General features: G+C 45.4%; 1 protein-coding gene across 2 annotated transcripts in view; it reads right to left on the bottom strand.

The window, feature by feature from the left end:
- The window catches only part of fpgs (folylpolyglutamate synthase), a 54,365-nt gene that overhangs the window by 8,884 nt on the left and 21,538 nt on the right, over positions 1-23,943 (bottom strand). For both annotated transcript variants that reach the window (XM_080212413.1, XM_080212414.1), the window contains exons 10-14: positions 23,375-23,522; positions 17,590-17,691; positions 14,293-14,390; positions 13,316-13,368; positions 10,790-10,865 (exon numbers count right to left, since the gene is read on the bottom strand). In XM_080212413.1, coding sequence (XP_080068539.1) covers positions 10,790-10,865; positions 13,316-13,368; positions 14,293-14,390; positions 17,590-17,691; positions 23,375-23,522 — 477 coding nt within the window. The remainder of the gene's footprint in view (positions 1-10,789; positions 10,866-13,315; positions 13,369-14,292; positions 14,391-17,589; positions 17,692-23,374; positions 23,523-23,943) is intronic.

Below are 23,943 nucleotides of genomic sequence, written 5' to 3'. Positions count from 1 at the left end.
CAATACAACACGGTCTCATGTCTTGACAGCTCCTTCACAATCTTGGCTTGTCACTTGAAGGAAATAGTCATGGTATTTTATTTCTGATACTTTTGTCATGATAAAGTTTCTTTTCTTCCTAGCATTTCTATTTGACATGTTTTCCATTGACCAGGTTATAATATTGGTTCGTGAACATTTCTATTAGTGTGACCGTTTCAGCAATCTTGTTCTGGCAGTCTCCATTCCCTGCTCTGCCCAAATTGCTGCTTTGAATTGTAGAATCCTACAGTACTGAAGGAGGCCATTCTGTCTATCAAGTCTCCACCAACCACAAACCCACCCAGGTCCTATCCCCATAACTCCGCATATTTACCCTAGCTAGTCAGTAAGCTGCAATTTAGCATGGCCAATCAACCTAACCAGCATATCTTTCAGACTGTGGGAGAAAACCAAAGCACCCAGAGGAAACCCACACAGACATGGGGAGAACATGCAAGCTGCACACAGTCAGTGACCCAAGCTGGGAATTGAACCCGGGTCCCTGGCGCTGTGAGGCAGCAGTGCTAATCACTGTGCCACTGTACCCCCAAAACAAAAAGACCCTCGATGTCTTGATCTCTCTGCACATCTTCAGCTGAGTGGCTTAATTTATCAATCTCTTCCTTTCATCTTCGTATCAACCAATTTTCTGCTTCGACCTAAATTGTCCTTTATTCCAAGCATCTGCTTCCTTCTCCTGTACTCTGTCTTCACCAGTTGCAGTTTGGCTTGAACCTGTTCCAGCTCCATCTCCAAGTGTTAATAACTCATTTACATCTGATGTACCTTCAGATAAACTGACAATTTTAGCCAGCCCCAGAGTTCACTGCAGCAAATACAGTCTGCAACCTGTTTCTGAATTTGTTCCAACTCAGTTTTATTTTGCATTGTCTCATCAAGTTGTCCTTTCTCTTGGCCTCATTTTGTCAACTTATCCACCTTTTTTTTTTAGTTGTTAGTCATGTCACCTCATTTTTATGTCTTCTCTGAAGCTTTAATTCTTTATAATTATTCCTCTATGTTCAATAACTCCTAGTTTCTGAAACTTCAGGGTCTTTCTCAGCACGCGCTAGTTCTACTCTTAATCCAGCATTTCATCTTTGATTTCCAGCTTTTTGCAAGAAATTTCCAGCCAACTGATATTTCGCACCAGCTTAACGCTCAAGTCACTGATTACATTGACGTTCTTCTTTAAACCACTGCCGTTTTTTTTGTCTGTCAGGGTCACTTCCTCGGCAACACAGAATCACAATCATTCTTTAGTCCAGTGCTCTGCTTCAACAATCCATTCAGTTTACCCATTTCTGTGTTGCTTCCAAGGTGAATCCATCATTCCCTTCCAACATTTGATAACAAGCTCTCCCTTCCCATGCTTTGCATATTTTCAGAGAACTGACCCATTCCTTTTGATGTAGTTGAAACCACTTCTATTTCTACATTCACCATTTCTTCCTGCCTTTTTTTTAATTAGCCAATTCTTCTGAATTGTTAACTTGCTCAACAGTTGCGTTCTCTCTTTGGATTTGTCCACTGCTGCATCCTCCACAGTGCCCTCAAACACTGGACAGTTCCTGTCTCTCTGCAGAATGCCAATTTCTCCAGCTCATTCATGCTTTCCACACAGCTGGTAGTGCGATCATTCAATTGGATTGCTAGAGAATTCCCAATAAAAGCTCTGGTAAACACTAGCCCTGCCCTAACTTCTGCTTCAACAGCACGATTATTCTTGCACTAGATGACACAGAATGCCCTACATGAGGCACCATGAATCAAATCCTGGAGGCACTTCACTCCGAAAGAAACAGTTCTCTCACCAATCACGAAACCCATAGCATGGGATTTCCTTGGCTTTCGAGTTCCACGGGGTGGCACAGTGGCAGTGATTAACACTGTTGTCTCACAGCGGCAGGAACCTGGGTTCGATTCTCAACTTAGGTCACTGTCTGTGCGGAGTCCGCACATTCTCCCTGTGGCTGCATGGGTTTCCTCCAGTTGCTCCGGTTTCCTCCCACACTCCAGGGTTTTTGTTTGTTTTCACTTTCCGTAGCGGGAGCTAGGCAACGGGCCAGTCGGGAAGGGAGCATGGGAGTATAAAAAGAAGGCTGCAGTAGACAGAGCGCAGCGTTGGGAGCGGGCAGCGGAGTGAGGTGGGTGCAGAGTGAGTGCTGTAAGGGCTTAGGCGAGAGCAGGCTTAGGCACGGTGAGTTACTGGTCCATTTTTTTCCTGTTTTCCATTTCTGTGTCCATAACTCTAAGGGTTGTCAGGTAAATGGCAGGGTCCTTGGGGATATATGTCAGCTACATTAGGTGTAATATGTGGGAGTTCCTGGAGACTACGCGTCTCCCGAAAGTCCACATCTGCACCAGGTGTCTGGAGTTGCAGCGTTTGAGGGCCCAGGTTAGGCAATTAGAGCTGTGTCTGGAAGATTTATTTTTAGTCACAGAGAACGAGGCAATAATGGATAGGAACCACGGTCATGTGGAGATCCCAGAGCCTTGGGGCGGGGGAATGGGTGGGTTAACTGTCAGGAAGGGGAAAAAGAAGAGGAGCCATGGTATTAAAACCACCCCAGAGGTAGTCTCCCAAAACATCAGGGGTAAGGCGACAACTGGGGTAGAAAGGGCAAGACAGGAAGACCAGAATGCCTCAGAGGGAAGGAAGGGGGCTGGATGTGAATAGTGGTGGGGGATGGGAGGGTTAAAGGAATTGATAGGCGGTTTGTGGGCAAAAGTGGGACTCCAGGACGGTAGTCTGCCTCCCTGGAGCAGGGATACAGGGTGTTTCGGAGAGGGTAGGGGGAATTTTGAAGGGCGAAGGGACCCAGGCTGATGTAATTGTACACATAGAAGGATATAGGAAGGAAGAGCGGGGGGATATACGTAGGCAGTTCAGGGAGTTGGGGGCCAGGCTGAAGTGCAGGGCCTCCAGGGTGGCATTCTCTGGGCTGCTGCCAGTGCCCAGTAATAGCGGGGCTAAGGATAATGAGATCCTACAGCTGAATGTGTGGCTGAAGGATTGGTGCAGGACAGAGGGTTTTACTTTTGTAGACCATTGGGAAGTCTTTGTGAGGGAAGGGCACCTGTACAAGTGGGATGGGGAACATTTAAATGGGAAGGGCACAAATATTTTAGCTGGGAGGTTAGTGTTTCGGCAGGGTTTAAATTAATATGGAGGGGGGCTGGGGAGGAGACAGATAGCTCAGTAGGCACTGGGATTGGGAGTGAGTTGGGTGACAGGGTAAGTCTAGATGATAGGAAAATCTCCCAGGAAAAGGAGGATCCGCGTGGGCCTGTAGGTCTTCAGTGCATCTGTTTTAATGCGAGGAGTGTGGCGGGTAAGACGGATGAACTTAAGACCTTAATGTTTGCGAGGAATTTAGATGTGGTGGCAGTGACAGAGACGTGCTTAAAGGAAGGGCAGGACTGGCAGCTCAATATACCTGGGTATAAGTGTTTTAGGCACAACAGAGGAGGGTCGAAAAGAGGAGGGGGAGTGGCGCTGTTAGTTAGGGAGCTCATCACAGCAGTGCAGAGGGAGGATAATATAGAGGGGTTAGGAATTAAGTCTCTGTGGGTGGAGCTGAGGAATAAGAAGGGAGTGATTACTATGCTAGGGGTGTACTACAGACTGTCTGACAGCCCACGGGCTGTGGAAGAGGGTATATGTAGAGACATTTTGGATAAGTGTAGGAAGAACAGGGTTGTTGTAGTGGGAGATTTTAATCTCCCTGGGGTGGATTGGAAGGTGCCTAGAGCTGGGGGTTCGGACAGGGAGGAATTTGTAAGATGTGTATTGGAAGGGTCCTTGGAGCAGTATGTAGAGAGCCCTACTGGAGAGGGGGCTATACTGGATTTATTTCTGGGTAATGAGCCGGGTCAGGTGGTTGAGGTTGCAATAGGTGAACATGTGACTAACAGTGACACTTTAGGATACTAATGGAAAAAATGAGTGCTGCCCTAAGGGGAGGGTGCTAAACTGGTGGAAAGCTAGATACAGCCGGATTAGGCAGGAGCTTAGGGACACAGACTGGGATAGGCTGTTGGACGGCAAGTCCACATTAGGCATGTGGGAGTCTTTCAAGGGAAAACTGAAACGGTTGCAGGAAAGACATGAGCCGGTTAAGAGGAAGGATGGGAAAGGTAGGATTAGAGAACCGTGGATTACTAGACACATTGAGGACTTGGTCAGGAAGAAACGAAAGGCGTATGTTAGGTCTAAGCAACTGGGAACGAAGAGAGCATTAGAGGAGTACAGAGAGAGTAGGAAGGATCTCAAAAGGGGAGTTAGGAGGGCAAAAAGGGGGCATGAAATGGCTGTGGCAGGTAGGATTAAGGAAAATCCACAGGCGTTTTACTCCTATGTCAGGAACAAAAGGGTGGCTAGAGGAAAAATCGGTCCTCTCAGGGACAGAGGAGGGGAATTCTGCTTAGAGCCCGAGGGAATGGGGGAGATCCTGAATGAATACTTTGCGTTGGTATTCACGAAGGAGAGGGGGCTTGATGTCTGGTACAGTCTTCGAGGGAGCTGTAGACCAATTGAAAGAACTATCCATTACGAGGGAAGGCTTTTAGGTAGCATCAAAACTGATAAATCTCCAGGGCCTGATGGCATTTGTCCTAGGCTGCTTAGGGAGGCGAGAGATGAAATTGCTGGGCCTCTGACGCAAATCTTTGTCTCTTCTTTGGACACAGGTAAGGTCCCAGAGGACTGGAGGATAGCGAACGTGGTACCGATGTTTAAAAAGGCTAGGAGGGATAACCCTGGTAACTATAGGCTGCTAAGTTTGATGTCAGTGGTAGGCAAGTTGATGGAGAGGATTCTTAGGGATAGGATGTATGAGCACTTAGAGCGTTGCGATCTAATTAGAGATATGCAGCATAGCTTTGTAAAGGGGAAGTCTTGCCTTACGAATCTGGTAGAATTTTTTGAGGTGGTGACAAAAACGGTCGATGAAGGGCGAGCCACTGATGTTGTCTATATGGATTTCAGTAAGGCGTTTGACAAAGTCCCTCATGGTAGGTTGGTTGAAAAGATTAAGGCTCATAGAATACAAGGCCAGGTATCTAGATGGGTTGATAACTGGCTTGGTAAGAGGAGACAGAGAGTAGTAGTGGAAGGGTCCTTTTCTAGCTAGAGGTCTGTCACTAGTGGTGCGCCGCAGGGCTCGGTACTGGGACCTCTTCTTTTTGTAGTATATATAAATGACTTGGAAGAGGGAGTAAGTGGTGTGATCAGCAAATTTGCAGATGACACTAAGATGGCTGGATTGGCGGGCAGTGAGGAGTAGTGTCTGGCAATACAACGGGATACAGATAGGCTGGTATATTGGGAAGATATATGGCAAATGGAGTTCAACCCTGATAAATGTGAGGTGATGCATTTTGGCCGAAATAATGTAGGGGGGAGTTATACAACAAAGGGTAGACCTATAAAGAGTATAGAAACGCAGCGGGACCTGGGGGTGCAAGTGCACAAGTCTTTGAAGGTGGCAGTACAAGTGGAGAAGGCTGTGAAGAAAGCTTACGCTATATCAGTCTTTATAGGAAGGGGTATAGAGTATAAGAGCTGGAGTCTGATGTTGCAGTTGTATAGAACGTTGGTTAGGCCACATTTGGACTACTGCGTCCAGTTCTGGTCGCCTTACTACCAGAAAGACGTGGAGACCCTGGAGAGAGTGCAGAGATGGTTTACCAGGATGCTGCCTGGTATTGAAGGGCTTGGTTATGAGGAAAGATTGGGCAAATTGGGGCTGTTTTCCCTTGAAAGACGGCGACTGAAGGGAGATCTAATAGAGGTATATAAGATTATGAAGGGTATAGATAGAGTAAACAGTGGTGAGCTTTCTCCTATGTTAGAAACGCACAGTATGAGGGGCCATGGGCTTAGGATGAGGGGGGAGAGGTATAACACGGGTGTTAGAGGGAGGTTTTCACACAGAGGGTAGTGGGGGTATGGAATGCTCTGCCAAGCAAGGTGGTGGAGGCAGGCACGCTGGAGTTGTTTAAGAGTTACTTAGACAGGCACATGAGTGGGTTGGAGACGGAAGGATATAGTTTTTTTTAAATAAGGTTCAGTGGCCTTGGGACGTCCCTGGTAATGTATAAGGATGTGGAATGATACTAATGTTTTTCTCTTTTAATTCACAGGTTTTAAGTCGTCCACCTTGTTGTCCAACGAGGGGCATACACGCGATGGGTCATACAGGGGCTGCTCTTGGATGTTCGAGAATAGCTTAGTACTTCACGTTGTTAGTGTACGCTTAAACTGGACCAGATGCTGGGCAACACGACAACTCAGTGACTATCACTGTTTGCTGTGCAGACACATGGATTTGGGCTAGTGTCTGTGGGAGTTTGCGCATTCTCCCCGTGCTTGCGTGGGTTTTCTCCGGGTGCTCCGGTTTCCTCCCACCCCCAAAAATGTGCTATTAGGCTGATTGGAGGTAATAAATTGTCCCTAAATTAGTTTTCCCTCAATGTGAAATGCCATAAGCATAGATAAGGGTCATGGGTGGAGGGGGGACTGGTAATGTTAAAATGGCAGTGCGGGCTCGTTGGGCCAAAGGGCCTGTTTCCCAGGCTGCTTTTGTTCTTTGTTCCAAAGATGTGCAGGTTAGGTTGATTGACCATGCTAAAATGACCCTAGTTTCAGGGGATTAGGGTAAATACGTGGGGTTACGGGGATAAGGTGGGATTGTTGTTATTGCAGACTTGATGGGCCCAATGGCCTCCTCCTGTACTGTAGGAATTCTGTGCTATGACCTCTGTTGCTGAGTCTGCTTGTGCTTTTTCACTAAATGTTAAAAAGGGTTTATTCACACTTACACATTCTAACTCCAGTTCATTCACTACTTGCTGGTGAATGTTCCACTGTTTCTCACTGCACCCAGCAGATTTCCTAACTACTTCCACATTTTTCGTCCAATGTTTTTGTTATCTTCACTCTTACTTCTGCTGTAGTTGGTCTTACTTTCTGACTGATTGCAGATTTATCATTTGCTTGTGGGTTATGCTAAAACTTTCAAGGGACTTCTCACTGCAATAAAATGGTCTTTTGGTGCCCTCCTTCTGGGGCCTATCAGTGCCCCCCCCCTCCCTCTCTCTCTCTCGAGAGTCTTTCATTGCCTGAGCCTCTGAATAATTTAGCTTTACTGGCAGCCATTTCCACGCCCTGCGGAATTTCTAGAGTCTTATTAAAAGTCAATGTGGCTTCTCCAACAACTGGTGCTGAATGCTGTCCTTGGTAATGCAGACCAGCCTCTGAGCATATCTTATAAAACTGCTCCAAGTGTTCTGAAAGCTGGCATAATTCTGCCACAAGGTTAGTTACCAATTTAGCTGCTTTCCGAAAGTTGTTATGAAATTTGAATCTTTGAACAATCATCGAGAGCTTCTGCTTATGGTGAGTCTGGACCAGAGCAACTAAATCTGCAAATTACATCTCCACTGGATCGGCATGGTGACACAGTGGTTGGCACTGCTGCCTCAACGCCAGGGACCCAGGTTCGATTCTCGGCTTGGGTCACTGTCTGTGTGGAGTTTGCACGTTCTCCCAGTGTCTGTTTGTGTTTCCTCCGGGTACTCCGGATTCTTCCCACAGTCCAGGTTAGGTGGACTGGCCATGCTAAACTCTCCCACAGCATACCCAAACAGGCAGCAACTGGGGGATTTTCACAGTAACTTCATTGCAGTGAATGTAAGTCTACTTGTGACTAATAAATAAAAACTTTATTATGGTTTCTGAGGCATGACCAGATTCCTCATCAACCTATGTGTATATACACACACACACGTGTGCGCACACACACAGGAGAATAGAGAGCTGCTTCATCTCATCTTCTATTCCACTTGCTAAAAAGAAATGCTGAACCTTCTTCATGTATTCAGCCTGGTCCTCGCTTCGCTCATTGAACTCGCCAGCCAGCTTGAACATAGCCATGGTATTGTTAACTGGAAATGCTGTCAAATTCACAATGAAAACTAGCTGCTCATTCATTGTGTGCAATCTCATGTTGTCATGCTGAACACTAAGAAACCTTTTCTTTCCTTGCTGTTTTCTCTTTGTTGTCAAGAAGATGTGGTGACTTCTAACTCAATTCCACTTGCAAGAACTACTCCCATAGCCTGCAATCTCCATTAGTATCCAAAATCCATTGTTCATTTTTGAATTTACTCAACGACTGAGCAATAACATCCCTCTGGGGTACAGAATGCATTGAGCGGGGACTTTTGATGATCTTGTCCTCTCCTTGTTGCATGTACTTGTGACTTGACCAAAATAAGGTGGTCAAGGTGGTCAAATGCATTGTTTAAAAGAAGGAACTTCATTATATAAATAATGAAGTTTAACAATAACAGTAATAAGTACGAAAACAGGAGGAATAAAACAGGTCTCGCACACAAGTCTTCCCCTTGCAGACTGAAAAGCATACCAAAGTCTGCACAAGCTCAAAACCCTCAACAGACACCAGCAAAACAATTACAAAGGAGAAAGGCTTATAATGACTTATCCCTGCTCCTAAGTTTCATCGCCTTTCCTGTTAGGCAGCAAAATTACAATAACTGGACAGAAACTAATTAAATTTACATTTCACTGTATGGATCTGCCCAATTCAATACAAATTGGCTTTTTCTGCTGTTGTGCAAGAAACACAAAAATCACTCCCTAGAGATTTGTGGTGGTCCTGGATAGTGTGTCAGGTGAATATCGCAATATTGCTTACATTAGGAAGAGGTAACAAGTACAAAATTTAAATTCTTGAGTTGTGTTGCATCTCTCCATGAAAACGGGAACTAATTAGGTCACATGCCCCCCCCCCCCCCCGCCCCGCAAGCCTCCTCTTCCATTCAGTAAAACTCATAGAACTTCAAACTCAATTTCACTTGCCTAAACTATTCCCACATCTTGTGATTCTCCACAGTATCCAAAATCCATCATTCATTTTTGAATGCACTGATCACAAACATTCCCCTGGAGTAGAGAATTCAAAATATTCACAATCCCTGGAATGAATTGTGTGGCTGTTGAGTGGGTGAACAGTGTCTGTGGTTTCATCAGCACTGGATGAATGAGGACAAGAGTTGGTTGATGATCTTGTCCTATCCCTGTTACATATACTTGTGCAGGTACATTAACAATGTGAGTTCTTCCCGGTTAGTTACATCAGATTAAACCTGTCAACCTCAGACTAAGAGAAGCACTCACTATCAGTGAGGTACTTTTCACATTTCTCATCTAAATGACATTAGCAATGAGCACCAAATCACTGACAGTTTTCTGCTGTGGGCTCCAGCTCACTAGGGCAGCTTAAACTCATTCTAATGGAACATTTCATTCAGTTTTATCTTCTTGGTCTGTGCTGGGTCTGAAGGCCAGTGTGCCATCCAGTTCCCCGGCATCATTCTCTTGTGTTCCCTGTCCACCTAGTTGAAAGGACAGCGACCAAAACTAAAGGCCAGCCATGGCTCAGCTGGTAGCACTCTCGCCTCTGAATCGCAAGATTCCAGTTTCAAGTCCCACTCCAGTTTTCTCCCACAGTGCAAAGATGTGTAGGTCAGGTTGATTGGCCATGCTAAACTGACCCGTCAGGGTAAATATGTGGGGTTATGAGAATAGGGCCTGGGTGGGATTGTGGACAGTGCAGGCTCAATGGGCCGCATGGCCTCCTTCTGCACTCTAGGGATTCTATGATTCCAAGGCTTAAATACAACCTTGCTCAGTATTGAGGGAGTGCCGCGGTGTCAGAGGTGTTAATGTGAAGAATCCCATAACAGATTTTGAAGAGGGAGGCCATCCTCGATGTCTTACCGATATCTATCCATTAATCAACATCACACACAATAAGAACAGATTATCTGATTATTATCATGCTGCAGTTTGGGGGAGTTTGCTGTGTGCAAATGAGCTACCGTGTTTCCTACATTATAACAGCAACACTTTTAAAAAGTAATCCACCTGACTGTAAAGCACTTTGATGCACTCTGTGGTCATGAAAAGCACTCTCTCAATACAAGTCTTTCCTTTAAAAAACGGTATGAAACCTCACCACATAGATTTTTAATGGCAACACAAGAGGAAAAGAAAACTGTCTGTCTTTCCTTATTACAAGTTATTTTTATCCCTGTGCACTGTTTCAGTAATCTATCTGCTGCACAGTACAGGTTTCTACCTTTGTGACATCCAGATCGATTCCTGGGATGACAGAGCTCTCTGTTCAGTGAGAGGAGATCGACTGCCAGTCTATCCTTTCTGGAGAGTAAAACCTTGAAGAATTCTTGGAGGGTTTGTTGGGTAGATGCTGAGAGCTCTCAAGCTGGAGAGTCCTGGACTCCACTGTCTCACAATAAAGAATTGGTCATTTAAGACTACAGAGAGCTTTTTTTCACTTAAGAGGGAAGAAGAACTCTCTATCCATAGAGGTGTAGATGCTCAGCCACTGAATATATTCAGAGTGGAAGCCGATGGAGGGAAACAGAGGGTTGTGCAGGGGGCAGGAAAGCAGGATTGATGTAGATCAGACATGGTTTTATTGAATGGTAGAGCAAGCTCGAGGTGATATGTGGCCTGCTCCTATTGCTTAACATGTAGATGGGTTTGGAGTGAAGCTGGACTCAAAACTGTTTGGTGCGAATAAATATCTTTCTATTTATAACAACAAAACCCTCCAACACACTGAACAACTTAAATCAAATTCTTCTTCTTCTCCTCCTCCTCCTCCCCACCCCCACCACCACCCCCCAGAGGATACATTGTGCAATCCATTCTTACCATGAGCAATTTAAGGAGAGCAGCAGCATCTCGTTCCCCCGTTGTGTTGAACAGCAGTACCTGTACCACGGGCCCTCTGCAAGAAGAAAGGAGCAATTCAATAATCAGACACTGATATCAACCTCACACTGGCAGCTTCCCTCCTAGAGTTTGAGGGAATGTGGCCCATTACTTACAACTCCAGACATGGTCTGGGCTGTGCCTCCGCATCCTCATCCCTTCCCTTACTCAACAGTCTGTCTCATTACCTCTCCACAACCCCTCAACAAGGTCTGGGCTGTATCCCCCATTACCTCATTCGATAAGCTCAGACCGTTTACGTGGTGTTGCATCTTCCCATATTGCAGTGAGGAATGAAATACTAGTACACAGGCTACTCAAATAGTTGTTATAGCCACCCTCTTCATAAGGCTCAGCTTGTCAATGACCCCAGGCTGGTACACAGATACTAACTGCTGCCTTAACATTTTTCTTGATTGCCTTTCTTGACTAGAGTGATGTTGAGATCAGTGACTTTTAAAGAAAAAACAATAGTTCAAGCGCTGAGTTCAGCTGTCAAAATAATCACAATGGGAAAATGTTTGGCTCAAGATGGGGGGCGGTTGACAGGGTCAATCCAAATGGTGTCAGAATGTTCCCAGGAGTTGGTGCTATGTCTCGGTCATCACATTCTGAGCACTGTAAAACGCTTATCATCATGCTGCCATAAACGGAATTCTGGAAACACTCAGCAGCGTTAACGCACCAGGTCTACGGTCTTAAAGGTCATCAACCTGAAAGCTTAACTGTGTTTCTCTTGTCACAAATGCACTGAACATTTTCAGAATGTTCTTATTTCAGATTTCCAGCATCCACAGTATTTTCCTTTGTAAAGGGTGTCTTAGCTTTAGAACAAAGCTTCCTCACAGACTCAGTGATGAATGTGGAGTGTCTGGCTGAACCATTGAAGGCAGACTTGTCAGTAAACCTGAGGAACTCTATACAGTATGGAATTTGGCAAAAGCAATAAGACAGACAGAATGCACCTTTAGCCCCATGAATCATAATGGCATTCTCCCCCTCCTACCCCAGTCCTGTTCCTCAAGTCCTTCACCCAACCACTACACTTCTGCCTCTAGCAGGAGTCTCCTAAAGCTGATCAGGAACAAAAGTCATGATTAACGTTTGTTCACCCACCAACCCTTAACCCTGCAAATACCACCCGCTACTCCACCCCTCATCCAGCACAGAGATCACTATCATCCAACTGCTGCCCAAACTGAGGTTCACTAACTCAACACAGACAAGGGAGAGCCTGGGACCTTTCTGATTCAGCAAGACACCAGGCAGTGCTTGCAGTCACTAAGCTACCAGGACTGGGTGGGGGAAACTGCTTTGATGTAACGTGCCCAGGCTCAGTATTCCATTACAATCTGATTGATAAAAACAATAGCAAAAAGTCTGACAACACCAGGTTTAAGTCCAACCGACTTATTTGATAGTAAACTCACAAGCTTTCGGGGTTTGTCCCTTCGTCAGGTGAATTTACTATCAAACTAATTTATGTGAGTTTACTGTCAAATAAATCAGTTGGACTTAAACCTGGTGTTGTCAGACTTTTTACTGTGTTTACCCCAGTCCAACGCCAGCATGATAAAAACAAAGCATAGTCACAGGTACTATGGCTGGACTTGCTGATAGCGATGAACATTGTCGGACAATACAGCAGGATATATATAGGCTGGAAAATTGCACGGAAAAATGGCAGATGGAATTTAATCCAGATAAATGCGAAGTGATGCATTTTGGTAGAACTAATGTAAGGCGGAGTTATACAATAAATGGCAGAACCATCAAGGGTATAGAAACGCAGAGGGACCTAGGTGTGCAAGTCCACAAATCCTTGACGGTGATGAAGAAGACATATGGCATACTTGCCTTTATAGGACGGGATATAGAGTATAAAAACTGTTGTCTGATGTTGCAGCTGTATAGAACGTTGGTTAGGCCACATTTGGAGTACTGCGTCCAGTTCTGGTTGCCACACTGCCAGAAGGACATGGAGGCTTTGGAGAGAGTGCAGAGGAGGTTTACCAGGATGTTGCCTGGTATGGAGGGTCTTAGCTATGAGGAGAGATTGGGTAAACTGGGGTTGTTCTCCCTGGAAAGACGGAGAATGAGGGGAGGCCTAATAGAGGTGTACAAAATTATGAAGGGTATAGATAGGGTGACCAGTGGGAAGCTTTTACCCAGGTCGGAGGTGACGATCACGAGGGGTCATGGGCTCAAGGTGAGAGGGGCGAGGTTTAACTCAGATATCAGAGAGACTTTTTTTTTTACACAGAGGGTGGTGGGGGCCTGGAACGTGCTGCCAAGTAGGGTGGCGGAGGCGGACACACTGGAATCATTTAAGATTTACCTGGATAGTCACATGAACAGACTGGGAATGGAGGGATACAAACGAATGGTCTAGTTGGACCAATGAGCAGCACAGGCTTGGAGAGCCGAAGGGCCTGTTTCTTGTGCTGTACTGTTCTTTGTACTCACCTGGCAGCTTCCGCTTCCTTTAATGAATACTCCTGAAACCACTTGACACAGGCCTGAAAACAAAACCAGAGTCAATGCTCACATCCCAAGAACAAACCAGCAAGGGCATAATCCTTGTGCATGTTCAAGACTGAGATAGATTTTTGACCAGTAAGGGAATCAAGGGTATGGGGTAAGGCAGGACTATGGCATGAGCAATGTCAGATCAACCATGATCCTATCGAATGGCAGAGCAGGCTTGGGGGGGCCAAACGGCCTACCCCTGTTCCTATTTTAGAGTTAATTTATTTGTCACAGGTAAGGCTTACATTAATACCACAGTGAAGTTACTGCGAAATTCCCCTAGTCGCCACACTCTAGCACCTGTTCAGGTCAATGGACCTAACCAGTACATCTTTCAGAATGGGGGGGAACCGGAGCACTTGGAGGAAACCCACACAGACATGGAGAGAACATGCAAACTCCACATGGACAGCGACTCAAGCCAGGAATCGAACTTGAGTCCCCTGGGCTATGAGGCAGCAGTGCTAACCACTGCGCTGCCCCTAATGCCGTGCCAATCAGCAGAGAAAGTCAGCAAGTGGGCTCATACCGAAACCCGGGATTGAACCAGGGACCTTTCGAGGTTCAGTCTAAAGCTCTCCCAACTATTTTGGCTTAGGTTTATTGTCCCATATCACCTCCATCACAAAGATCAGCTTTGGATGAGCTTTTCCTCTCGAAGGAAACCTCAATGTTAAGCCTGACCCAAGTGCAGCATGGTTTTCCCTCTGCCCTTACAATAAACCTCTAAAAATAGATTCTCCAAACGTGGGCCAATGGGCGTACAGGGTCAGATCTTAGTGTAGTGTGCTGCAGTTGTTCCAAGAGACTTTGTACAAGACTCTGGGTGGGATTTCAGACCTTAACACTGCGCTACAGACTCCTAGCAACACCCATAATGCTAATGCGCCAGGCCCTAGATAATGTCAACATACCTTTATACTACCTATTGTGTGAGCACCATCAATGTAATATGTCAGAGGTCCTCGCTTCAGGATCTGCGATCGGCCCAGCCATTCTGTCGTGCGCAAACCTACAGAAGAAAGGATTGAAGACGCAAGAAATTAATTCTCCTTTTTAAAACCCATGGCCAGTTTTCAGGAGAACCATGGGTCATATCAGAAATACTCACCAACTCAAACCATGTCAGAGAGACTGGGCCAAGCAAATCACTTTACTCTATCTCAGAAAGTCCTAGCTAGTTACAGGACACCCAGAGACAAACTAGTTTAACATAACCACTTTCATAACAAACACACCAGAGACTGTAGTGTGCAGGCTGTGCATGTGAAACAGTGATTCCAACTGCCCATTTCTTCAACCTGACTGCTAGACAGAAGCATGAATACAAGGGGAATCACAGCGTGTTAGTAGCTCTCTCCTTCTCGCACTGGTGGCTTATTTGGAAAATACATGGTCTAAAGTATACCAGGCCATATAAGATCATCTCAAGTTTAATGCTTGGTCTCTGTTAGTTGATTTCTGCACATTGCGGCCACGGGAGGGCTACAATTGGCTTCAGTCACCTGGGTACTCTAGCGTGGGGTGGGAATTCAGAATCATGGAGGCAAAGAGTGGCAAGATTCTCATGATGCTTGCAGCTGAAGTGTTACAACTGAACCCAGGGTGATAATTCAGGGTTTAACCAAATCCCCACATAATATGCAGTATCATCGAACAGGACTGCAATTAGTTTTGTTGAGATGCTGATTCTCTTGACAGATACAGATAGAAGACTCATCTGAATTTTGTCAATACAGGTGGAACCCCAAGCAAGGAAAAAGTTGCTGCCTTCCAAAAAGAAAAATAATGATTTATAAAAGCAGACCACAGAGACTCACTTCTGGTATTCTCATATCAGGAAAAAGCAGAGCATAATCTGAAACTTAATGTACTGTCAATGGGGGTCAATTCAACAACAGACTCCAGAACAATGAAACACACTACCTCCCATCTTGAGTTATGGAAGTGCCATGCAAGTGAAATCCACCAGATGGCAGAAGCTGCACACGTTTATATTTCTGCAGCCACAAGGGGTCTGCCCAACTCACAACCGTAAACTTTGACTGTGGAGCCCCATGCAGCTCTGTTAGGGTCCACATGCAGCTCTTCACCACAATTCAATTGAACTCACTTTGTTGGTGTTTTTTTTTAAACTCCCATGACCATTGCACTGAGAAAGTTATCAATTACTTAAAACAAGAAGTACGGGAAAAACTCAGCAAGTCCAGTGGCATCTCATGCCCTCGCGTGCTCACTCACACCCTGGCACTGGCTCTTTCCCAGGCCCTGACTTTGCTCTGGGCCAGCCATGACTGGCTCTCCAGATTAGACGTTCCTAGCTTCCAGCAAGCTTATCAGTCTCTAAACAGAGACTGTTTCTCTCCCTCACTTGCTACTGAGAAGCTCACTAGTCTGCCTATCAGAAGCAAAAGAGGGTGAGAAACAGTGGATGATTGGCAGAGAAACTCCATGCAGAATTTTCCATCGAAACTCCCCTCTGATGGGGATTGGTGGGGTGGGAGTGCGCTGCATAGAGGAGCTTCCCAGGCCATATCCAACCTGTATGCTGTACTTTGGACAAGACTACTCTAAAATACGCAGCAATCTAAAATTCACCGTGTATAACTCAGCCCTTTAAATTACTACGCAAAATATTATGGATGGCACAGTGGTTAGCATTGCTGCCTCATGGTGCCAGGGAGCCGAGTTCAATTCCAGCCTAACTAAGATTACTGTCTGTGCATTCTCCCCATGTCTGTGTAGATTTCCTCTGGGTGCTCCGATTTCCTCCCACAGTCCAAAGATGTGTGGGTTAGGTTAATTGGCGATGCTAAATTGCCCCTTAGTGTCCCAGAATGTGGGGATTATGGGGCTAGGGCCTGGGTGAGATGCTCTGTCGAAGATTCATTGCAGACTTGATGGGCCAAATGGCCTCCTTCTGCACTGTAGGGATTCTATGATCTGTGGAGAGAGGAGCAGAGTTAACATTTTGACACCATATGGTTCTACTTTGGTCCTGAAGTCAAATTTGACTCAAAACATTACAGGCTGCCAGACCTGCTGATTTTTTCCAGCATTTTCTGTTTGCATTTCAGATTTCCAGCATCTACAGCATTTTGCTTTATTCATTTAATTAACTTCTTTTAAAATGTTGTTAAAATGTGTCTCTAAGTTCTTTATTATTGGCACAACTTCTGAGATGTTGCGTTTTTGACTGAATTACTTTTGAAAAAAGGTTCTTATTAAGGTTGCTTCCCCGTTTGACTCAAGCTTAACCAGCAAGGTTACATAAAATACTAGATATTAATCCAAAAAGTCACTATCCCACCATGAAATAATCGCTGCCACTAGAGAGGGAAAAAACATTGTGCACATGGAGAAACTGATAGGTTTCATAAACTAGACCACTAATTTCCTTTAGGAAGTTCACAAGTGCTGACTCACTTGTGTTGCTATGAGGTTGACTCTCACCCACCTTCTAAAGTGACACTCAAGATTTAGAGTCACTATGTTGATGATGGGAGATGTTACACACAGATAAGGAAGTGGGGACAATATCGTACTCTTGTTCCTGGGGTGGAACAGCCTCTTGACAAGGAGCAGGGAGCCCTCCTGTCCCATCGTTAATAACCTGGCCCGCAAGTAGCTGTCATGAAATACTGAGCTCCACCCTACATGCTCAACCTCTGAAGGTCAAAAACAGCTCTTAACAAGGTCACAAAGCATAGCAAGAGCAACAAATGGAATTTACTTCCTGGTTGGGTGAGAGAGGGCAGGGTGGAGGCAGAAATAGGATTCATAATCTGAATATAGAGAGGCGAGACATTTCTTTGTTCAATTCTGGAGCACTTTCATCCGAGAGGCTGTGGATACTGGGAATCAAATGAAACCATCAAGAATGAGATTGATAGGTTAATTTGTTAGGAAAGATTTTAGGATCAAAGGCAGGTGGATGCATTTAAGGTACAAATCAGTTTTGAATGATGTAACAGGCCCAAAGGGCTGAATGACCAAATTCCTCCACCTATTTCACCAATGCTGTAAAAAGCCTATGTCTATTTTGCACTAATGCTCCCCAATGCACAGGGCGCGGACTGTCAGGATATTTGGTTTTGTTGCAAACGTTCAGTCAAAGTATTGGTGCCTGAAATTGATCTGATTGTCCTCAGGGTAAGGGGGTAAATAGGAACGTTGAGTTTTTGTTGTAATAGGTGGCAGTGGGGTGTTACCGTCTATCATGGAGGCAGTTGGGGAGAATCTTGAGCTGACAGACGGTCGCATCCTTTCAGGCACCTCGGCAAAGTCCAGTGAATCTTGGAGCAAACGAAAATCTGCAAGACACCAAACAAACAAAAAAAGGGTTTCAGCACAAGGCAGATACTCCAAATTCCTCACGCTCAGTTACAAAGGGGGCATCAAACACAACCACATGAAAACCTAGCCACAAAAAATAAATCATTATCCACTACAAACATAGAATCGGGCAGCAAGTTTTCCAACACTGCACAATAGCCACAGAAACTGACTATTACGAGTCTAATTGAAGACTGATTAGCATCAATTGCACAGCTGAGGTCAGGAGTACAAAGTAGGCTCTTGGTGTTAAGGCAGCATTTTATTGGAACTTGACGGGCCCTGCACCCAACCCCATTAGTTTGAAAGTCAAATCAGGTGCGGCTCAGATTCAAACACACAGGAACATCTCAACCTACCCAGAACCTTACATTGAAACATGATCACTCTGCACGTTACACTCTGCACGTGGCTGCTACAGAGTGGCCAGCTGTATGCTCACCGCAATTAATATTTTTATCCAACCAGGTAACTGCAGAGTTGGCTGTGTATTCAAGTTCATCAATATAAAGTACTGCAATATACTGCAGGGCTCTTGACCCGAGAGGTCACAGGCCACAGAGTGTACAGGCATCTACGAAATGAATTCTACCAAAAATAACCAGAGAAAGATGTTGAACGTGGACCTTGTGCAGTCCATCTACATTTCTCCAATTAATTTTTAATTCCCTGTGCTCAAGAACCATGACCATACATCATCGCCTGAAACTGAAAGCCATCATTCAGGAAAGCACAAGAAGCCTCACAGCAGCAACATATCACAACACACTCCATCTAAACCCTGACCTGGTGCCGAGCAATTAGGTTCACATTGAGTAAGAAACATAAACATATATGTTCAATTAACTAATCTTTATACAGAAAAAACATGTTATGGGGTGAGGTGGGTGGCTGTGGAATCTTTTTACAAACATAAGGGGGAGCTCAGAAAGAACGCGTTCAGGATCTCTGTACCAATAGGAAGGAAGCATGGTGCAGCCAATAAAACTGAAGTCTAAAACAGCATTAACGGTAAAATTTAAGTATTTCCTTATTGGTGTCAGACAGGGTGGCACTGGACTAAAAGGCGCCATATGACACTATACCCATACATCACTGACAAATATATATTTTTTAAATCACACCTACTCCCTAGATGCAGAGTTGACACTGGCGTTGCTACACATACATTTCCATTAAAAACTAGCTGCTCCACCCCCACATTGAGCAAATCTCAGCTGCAATCCCAGTAACATTTCAAGATTAGTTTTTATTTCCATGACCCACTTTCTCCCCACCCAACTCCCTCTTAGGCACTGGATTCGTGCTACATCACACCCCACAGCTGGAGACTCCTCTCAGACACCACTAAGCCCTACTCTGTCCGCACAGTCTTCAGCCACCATCGGGATGCAGGAGATAACCTGCACGTGGACGTGGGGAGCAAAGTTGAGTGTCATCCTTTCGCCGCAGTATCAGTTCTCAGCAGTTCCCAGCAGAGTTGGCAGCAGCAGGGCCCCTGAGGGAATCAGTTCCAATCGCCTCTCTCTCCAGCCCAGAGAGATTGATGCCAATTGTAGTGTTACCTTCTGCAATTCTTTCACCTCTCCAGCCACAAAGGACTAACTCAACGGGGTGATGGTGACATGCTGGCAACATCACCGGACTGGTAATCCAGAGGCCCAGGCTAATGTTCCAGGCACATGGGTTCAAATCCTACCTCAGAATAAAATATGAAATTGAAAGCACGTCTCAGTAATGACAATCAGGAAACTACCATCAATTGGCAATCTGATTCACTAATGTCCTTCAGGGGAAGAAATTTGCTGTTCGTTCTTGGTCTGACCTACATGTGACTCCAGATCCACAGCAACACGGTTGACTCTTAACTGCCCCTCTGAAACAGCCTAGCAAACCCCTCAGTTCAGAGCAACAAGTGCTGGCCTTGCCTGTGATGCGGACTTTGAATTGAGTGCATAACTCTGAATGGCTCAGTTAATCTTCACTAAGGAATATTGCGTTTGCCAATTTAGCCATGGCAAGGGTTGCCATGATACGGGAAGAACTTGGCCCACGCATAATCATTAACCCACACCGGGGGAGGAAGATTTGAGATGGTTTCATCTAACAGACAAGTGCCAAATTTAGTAAGCACTCCCTCTGCCACTGTTTAAAGAAAGACGTTACACAAAAACAGAAGTAAACAAGAGGATTAATCATAAACCCCTGTGACAGGGACTGGTTGGCACAGTACTTATCTGCTGAGTTAACATCCATCCCCGAATGCCTCGATTAAAGTGTGCTCTTTCTGCTGGTGATAAGTGTTCTGTGGAAATTGAGTTTGGGGATGGTTTAATCCAGTTCATACAAGGTACAAAACTGTCCTAATTCAGGATTAAATTGCCAATCTGGTTCAGGGAGGCTGTAATGCTGCTTTGGTTAACAGGAAATGTCAGCATGAACAGTAGGACCATTGTAAACTTGGTGGTAACTTGATTACGCACACCCTGTACCTGAACTAACAAGTTTAAATATTCCATCCTCCAGCTCTGACAATTTTCACCTTGGAAGAGCCCAAAGTTCATCAAAATTATCATTCTTGTAGCTGTAAAGTGCAAACTTGCTTCAAGAATGCTACAGGGTTATCAGTGTGTCTCAGTTGACACTCCCAGCCCAGAGTCAGAAGGTTTCAGGTTCAAGTCCCTCTCCAGGGCATGAGCACAAAAATCAAGGCTGACAATCTAGTGCAACATTAAAGGGGTGCTACAATGTCAGAGGCGCTATTTTTTAAATGAGATACTGTTGAAGCAAGACCTCCCCGACCTTCCTACTCTGGTGGGTGTAAAAGATAGTAAAAAGTCTGACAACACCAGGTTTTAGTCCAACCTATTTATTTGATAATATACTCACAAGCTTTCGGGGTTAGTCCCTTCGTCAGGTGAATGGAGAGTTCTGGCCTCAGACAGAGCATATAAAGCACAGACAGTTTAGAGATTACTGATTAGAATGCGAATCCTTACACCTAACCTGCTGTTCAAGACCTGAAGTGGCTGATAATGTGAGTGGAAGGAGCACTGATCACAGTTTAAAGAGATGTGTATTGTCTCCAGACAGTACAGTAAGTGAGGTTTTGCAAACCCAGGCAAGTCACGGGGGTTACAGATAGTGCGACATGAACCCAAGATCCCTGTTGAGACCGTCCTCATGTGTGCGGAACTTGGCTATCAGTCTCTGTTCAGCGACTCTGCGCTGTCGTGTGTCGTGAAGGCCGCCTTGGAGAATGCTTACCCGAAGGTCAGAGGCTGAATGCCCGTGACCACTGAAGTGTTCGCCAACAGGAAGGGAACAGTCTTGCCTGGTGACTGTCGAGCGATGTTCATTCATCCGTTGTCGTAGCGTCTGCATGGTCTCCCCAATGTACCATGCTTCGGGACATCCTTTCTTGCAACGTATCAGGTAGACAATGTTGGCCGACCTGCAAGAGTATTTACCATGTACCTGGTGGATGGTATTCTCACGTGTGATGATGGTATCCATGTCGATGATCCGACATGTCTTGCAGAGGTTGCTGTGGCAGGGTTGTGTGGTATTGTGGTCACTGTTCTCCTGAAGGCTGGGTAGTTTGCTGCGAACAATGGTCTGTTTGAGGTTGTGTGGTTGTCTGAAAGCAAGAAGTGGGGGTGTGGGGATAGCCCTGGCGAGATGTTCGTCTTCATCAATGATATGTTGAAGACTCCGGAGAAGATGTCGTAGCTTCTCCGCTCCGGGGAAGTACTGGACGACGAAGGGTACTCTGTCCACTGTGTCCTGTGTTTGCCTTCTGAGGAGATCGGTGCGGTTTTTCGCTGTGGCGCATCGGAACTGCCGATCTATGTATAAAATCTATGTATATGTGTAAAATATATGTATCTATGTATATGTGTAAAAGATCCCATGGTTTTATTTCTAGGATGAGCAGGGGGATTATTCCCAGTGCCCTGCCCAATATTTATCCCTTAATTAACACCACAAAGGTCAGGTTATCAGTAACACATTGCTCTTTTCTGGGAGTTTGCTATATGCAAATTCGTCTTCTTAAAATCAAAAATAGGAACAGGAGTGAGCCATAGGGCTCTTTGAGCCTGCTCTATCATTCAATATGATCAAGGCTGATCCTCTATCTCCACCCCATACTCCCACTCTCCCCATTCCCTTTGATCCTTTTAAAGGGACATGGTGGCACAGTGGTTAGCATTGCTGCTTCTCAGCGCCAGGGACCCAGGTTTGATTCCTGGCTTTGGTCACCGTCTGCACGTTCGTCCTGTGTCTGTGTGTTTTTCCTCCGGGTACTCTGGTTTCCTCCCATGGTCCGAAAGACGTATTGGTTAAGTGCATTGGCCATGCTAAATTCTCACTCAGTTTACCCAAACAGCCACTGAAGTGTGGCAATGAGGGGGTTTTCACAGTAACTTCATTGCATTGTTAATGTAAGCCTGCTTGTGACATTTATAAATAAATGTAAACTTTTAGCATCTGGTAGTTTTCCTTCTTAAATATGTTCAGTGCCTTGGCCTTCACAACTTTGTGGTAGAGAATTCCAAATTCACTACTCTCTTCTCATCTCAGTCCTAAATAGCCTGCCCCAGATCCAGACACATTGACCCTCCCTTATTCTACATCCCTAGCCAGGAGAAATACTATCCAGTCAATTCAGGCGGGTCAGAATTTTATACATTTCCATTGGACCCCTTCTCATTCTTCTAAATTCCAATGAATACAGGTCTAGCTGACCCTATCTCCCTTCACATAGCTATCCTGTCATCCCAAAAATTATTCTGGCAAACTCCCTCTATGGCAAGTTTATCCTTTCTTAGGTAAGGAAACCAAAACTGCATGCAATACTCCAAGTGTGGTCTTACCAAGATCCTGCTCAGCTGCAGTAAGACATACTGGCTTCAAGTTAACAGTGACTACACTTCAACAAAAAGTGCATCAATTGCTTTAAAGCACTTTGAGATGTCCAGTGGTCATGAAGTGTTATACTGACAAGTCTTCCTTCTGTTAACCTTTTCAGAGTTGTACACAGTTATACCCACAGTGTGTTACTGACCTCAGCTGTGCTACTGGGATCAAACAACAAGCAAGGCTATCGCAAGCTTTATGGCAATTTGAGAGGACACCAATGAGAAGGACATTCTTATAGTTAATGGTTGTGGCTGGGATGTTTATCACAGCAAGATTAGGAGAGAACTTAATCCAAAGAATGATCCCCTAGAATCGCAGAATTGTTTCAGAGCAGGAAGAGGCCATTCAGCCCATCCTGTTTGTGTCAGCTCTCCCAATTAACAAAGGGCTTGGTTGCCACCCTCATGCCTTCTCCCTGTAATCCTACACCTGCTTCTTGTGCTGTTAGTCTAATTCCCTTCCAAATGTTTCAATGGAACGTGCCTCCACCTTCCCTGGTCTGGCATACACGTGACTCCAGTTTCACAGCAATGACTTAAATGCCCTCAGGGATGGGCAGTAAATGCTGGCCCAACCAGCGACACTCTCATCCCATGAATAAGTGAAAAAAAAACTCCCAGGCAGTACATTCCAAACCTTAAACATTCCCAGGAATCCCCATCCCAAAACTCTTCAATCCAGATTGGTTTTTCAATTGGTTACTAAAGAGTGCACAGAGTCAGGACGGTGGCTTCTCACCTGGGTGCTGATGGTGCTGCAACCATGTCCGGCACAGCTGTAAAGCCAGTGACGCATTGGATTTCTGATGATCTCCAGCCAAACCCAAACTCAGCTTCCCTTCCTCGGTCTGGAATTCCTCCAAATCTGGACAGAGCTGCAGGGAACACTGGGAAAAGATGCACAAAGAAGAGCTCATTACCAGCCCTGTTACTAGAAATTTTAATAACAGGTCGTTTTGAATCATTTAGTTGGAGCATCGGGGCAGTGCAGGGGGCACAGCTGGCGCCAGGGTGTCTGTCCTGGGGTGGGATAGCGGGAAATACATTCTGCTAGATTTCTCCTGGCAATTCCTGTAGGACTGACCAGCAGTGAAGACAGGTGGAGCACTGGGTGTAGTCCTGGTCACAATGCCTTTCATGTTGCCCATCGCCATTCACTTCCTCGTTTGTGCGAGTATCAAAAAATCCCAACAGTTCAGGAGGAGGCTATTCGGCCTACTGAGTCTGCACCAACTCTGAAAAGGTTACTGAGACTGAAGTCTCTGAAAGAGCATCTTATTCAGTGCTAACTCTCCCCCCACCCCCCCC

The sequence above is a fragment of the Carcharhinus amblyrhynchos genome, chromosome 25 (assembly GCF_965287045.1).
Source record: "Carcharhinus amblyrhynchos chromosome 25, sCarAmb.v2.hapA, whole genome shotgun sequence".
Classification (NCBI taxonomy): Eukaryota; Metazoa; Chordata; class Chondrichthyes; order Carcharhiniformes; family Carcharhinidae; genus Carcharhinus; species Carcharhinus amblyrhynchos.
The sequence above is the reverse complement of the archived record's forward strand: the minus strand, read 5'-3'. Positions and strand labels throughout refer to the sequence as shown.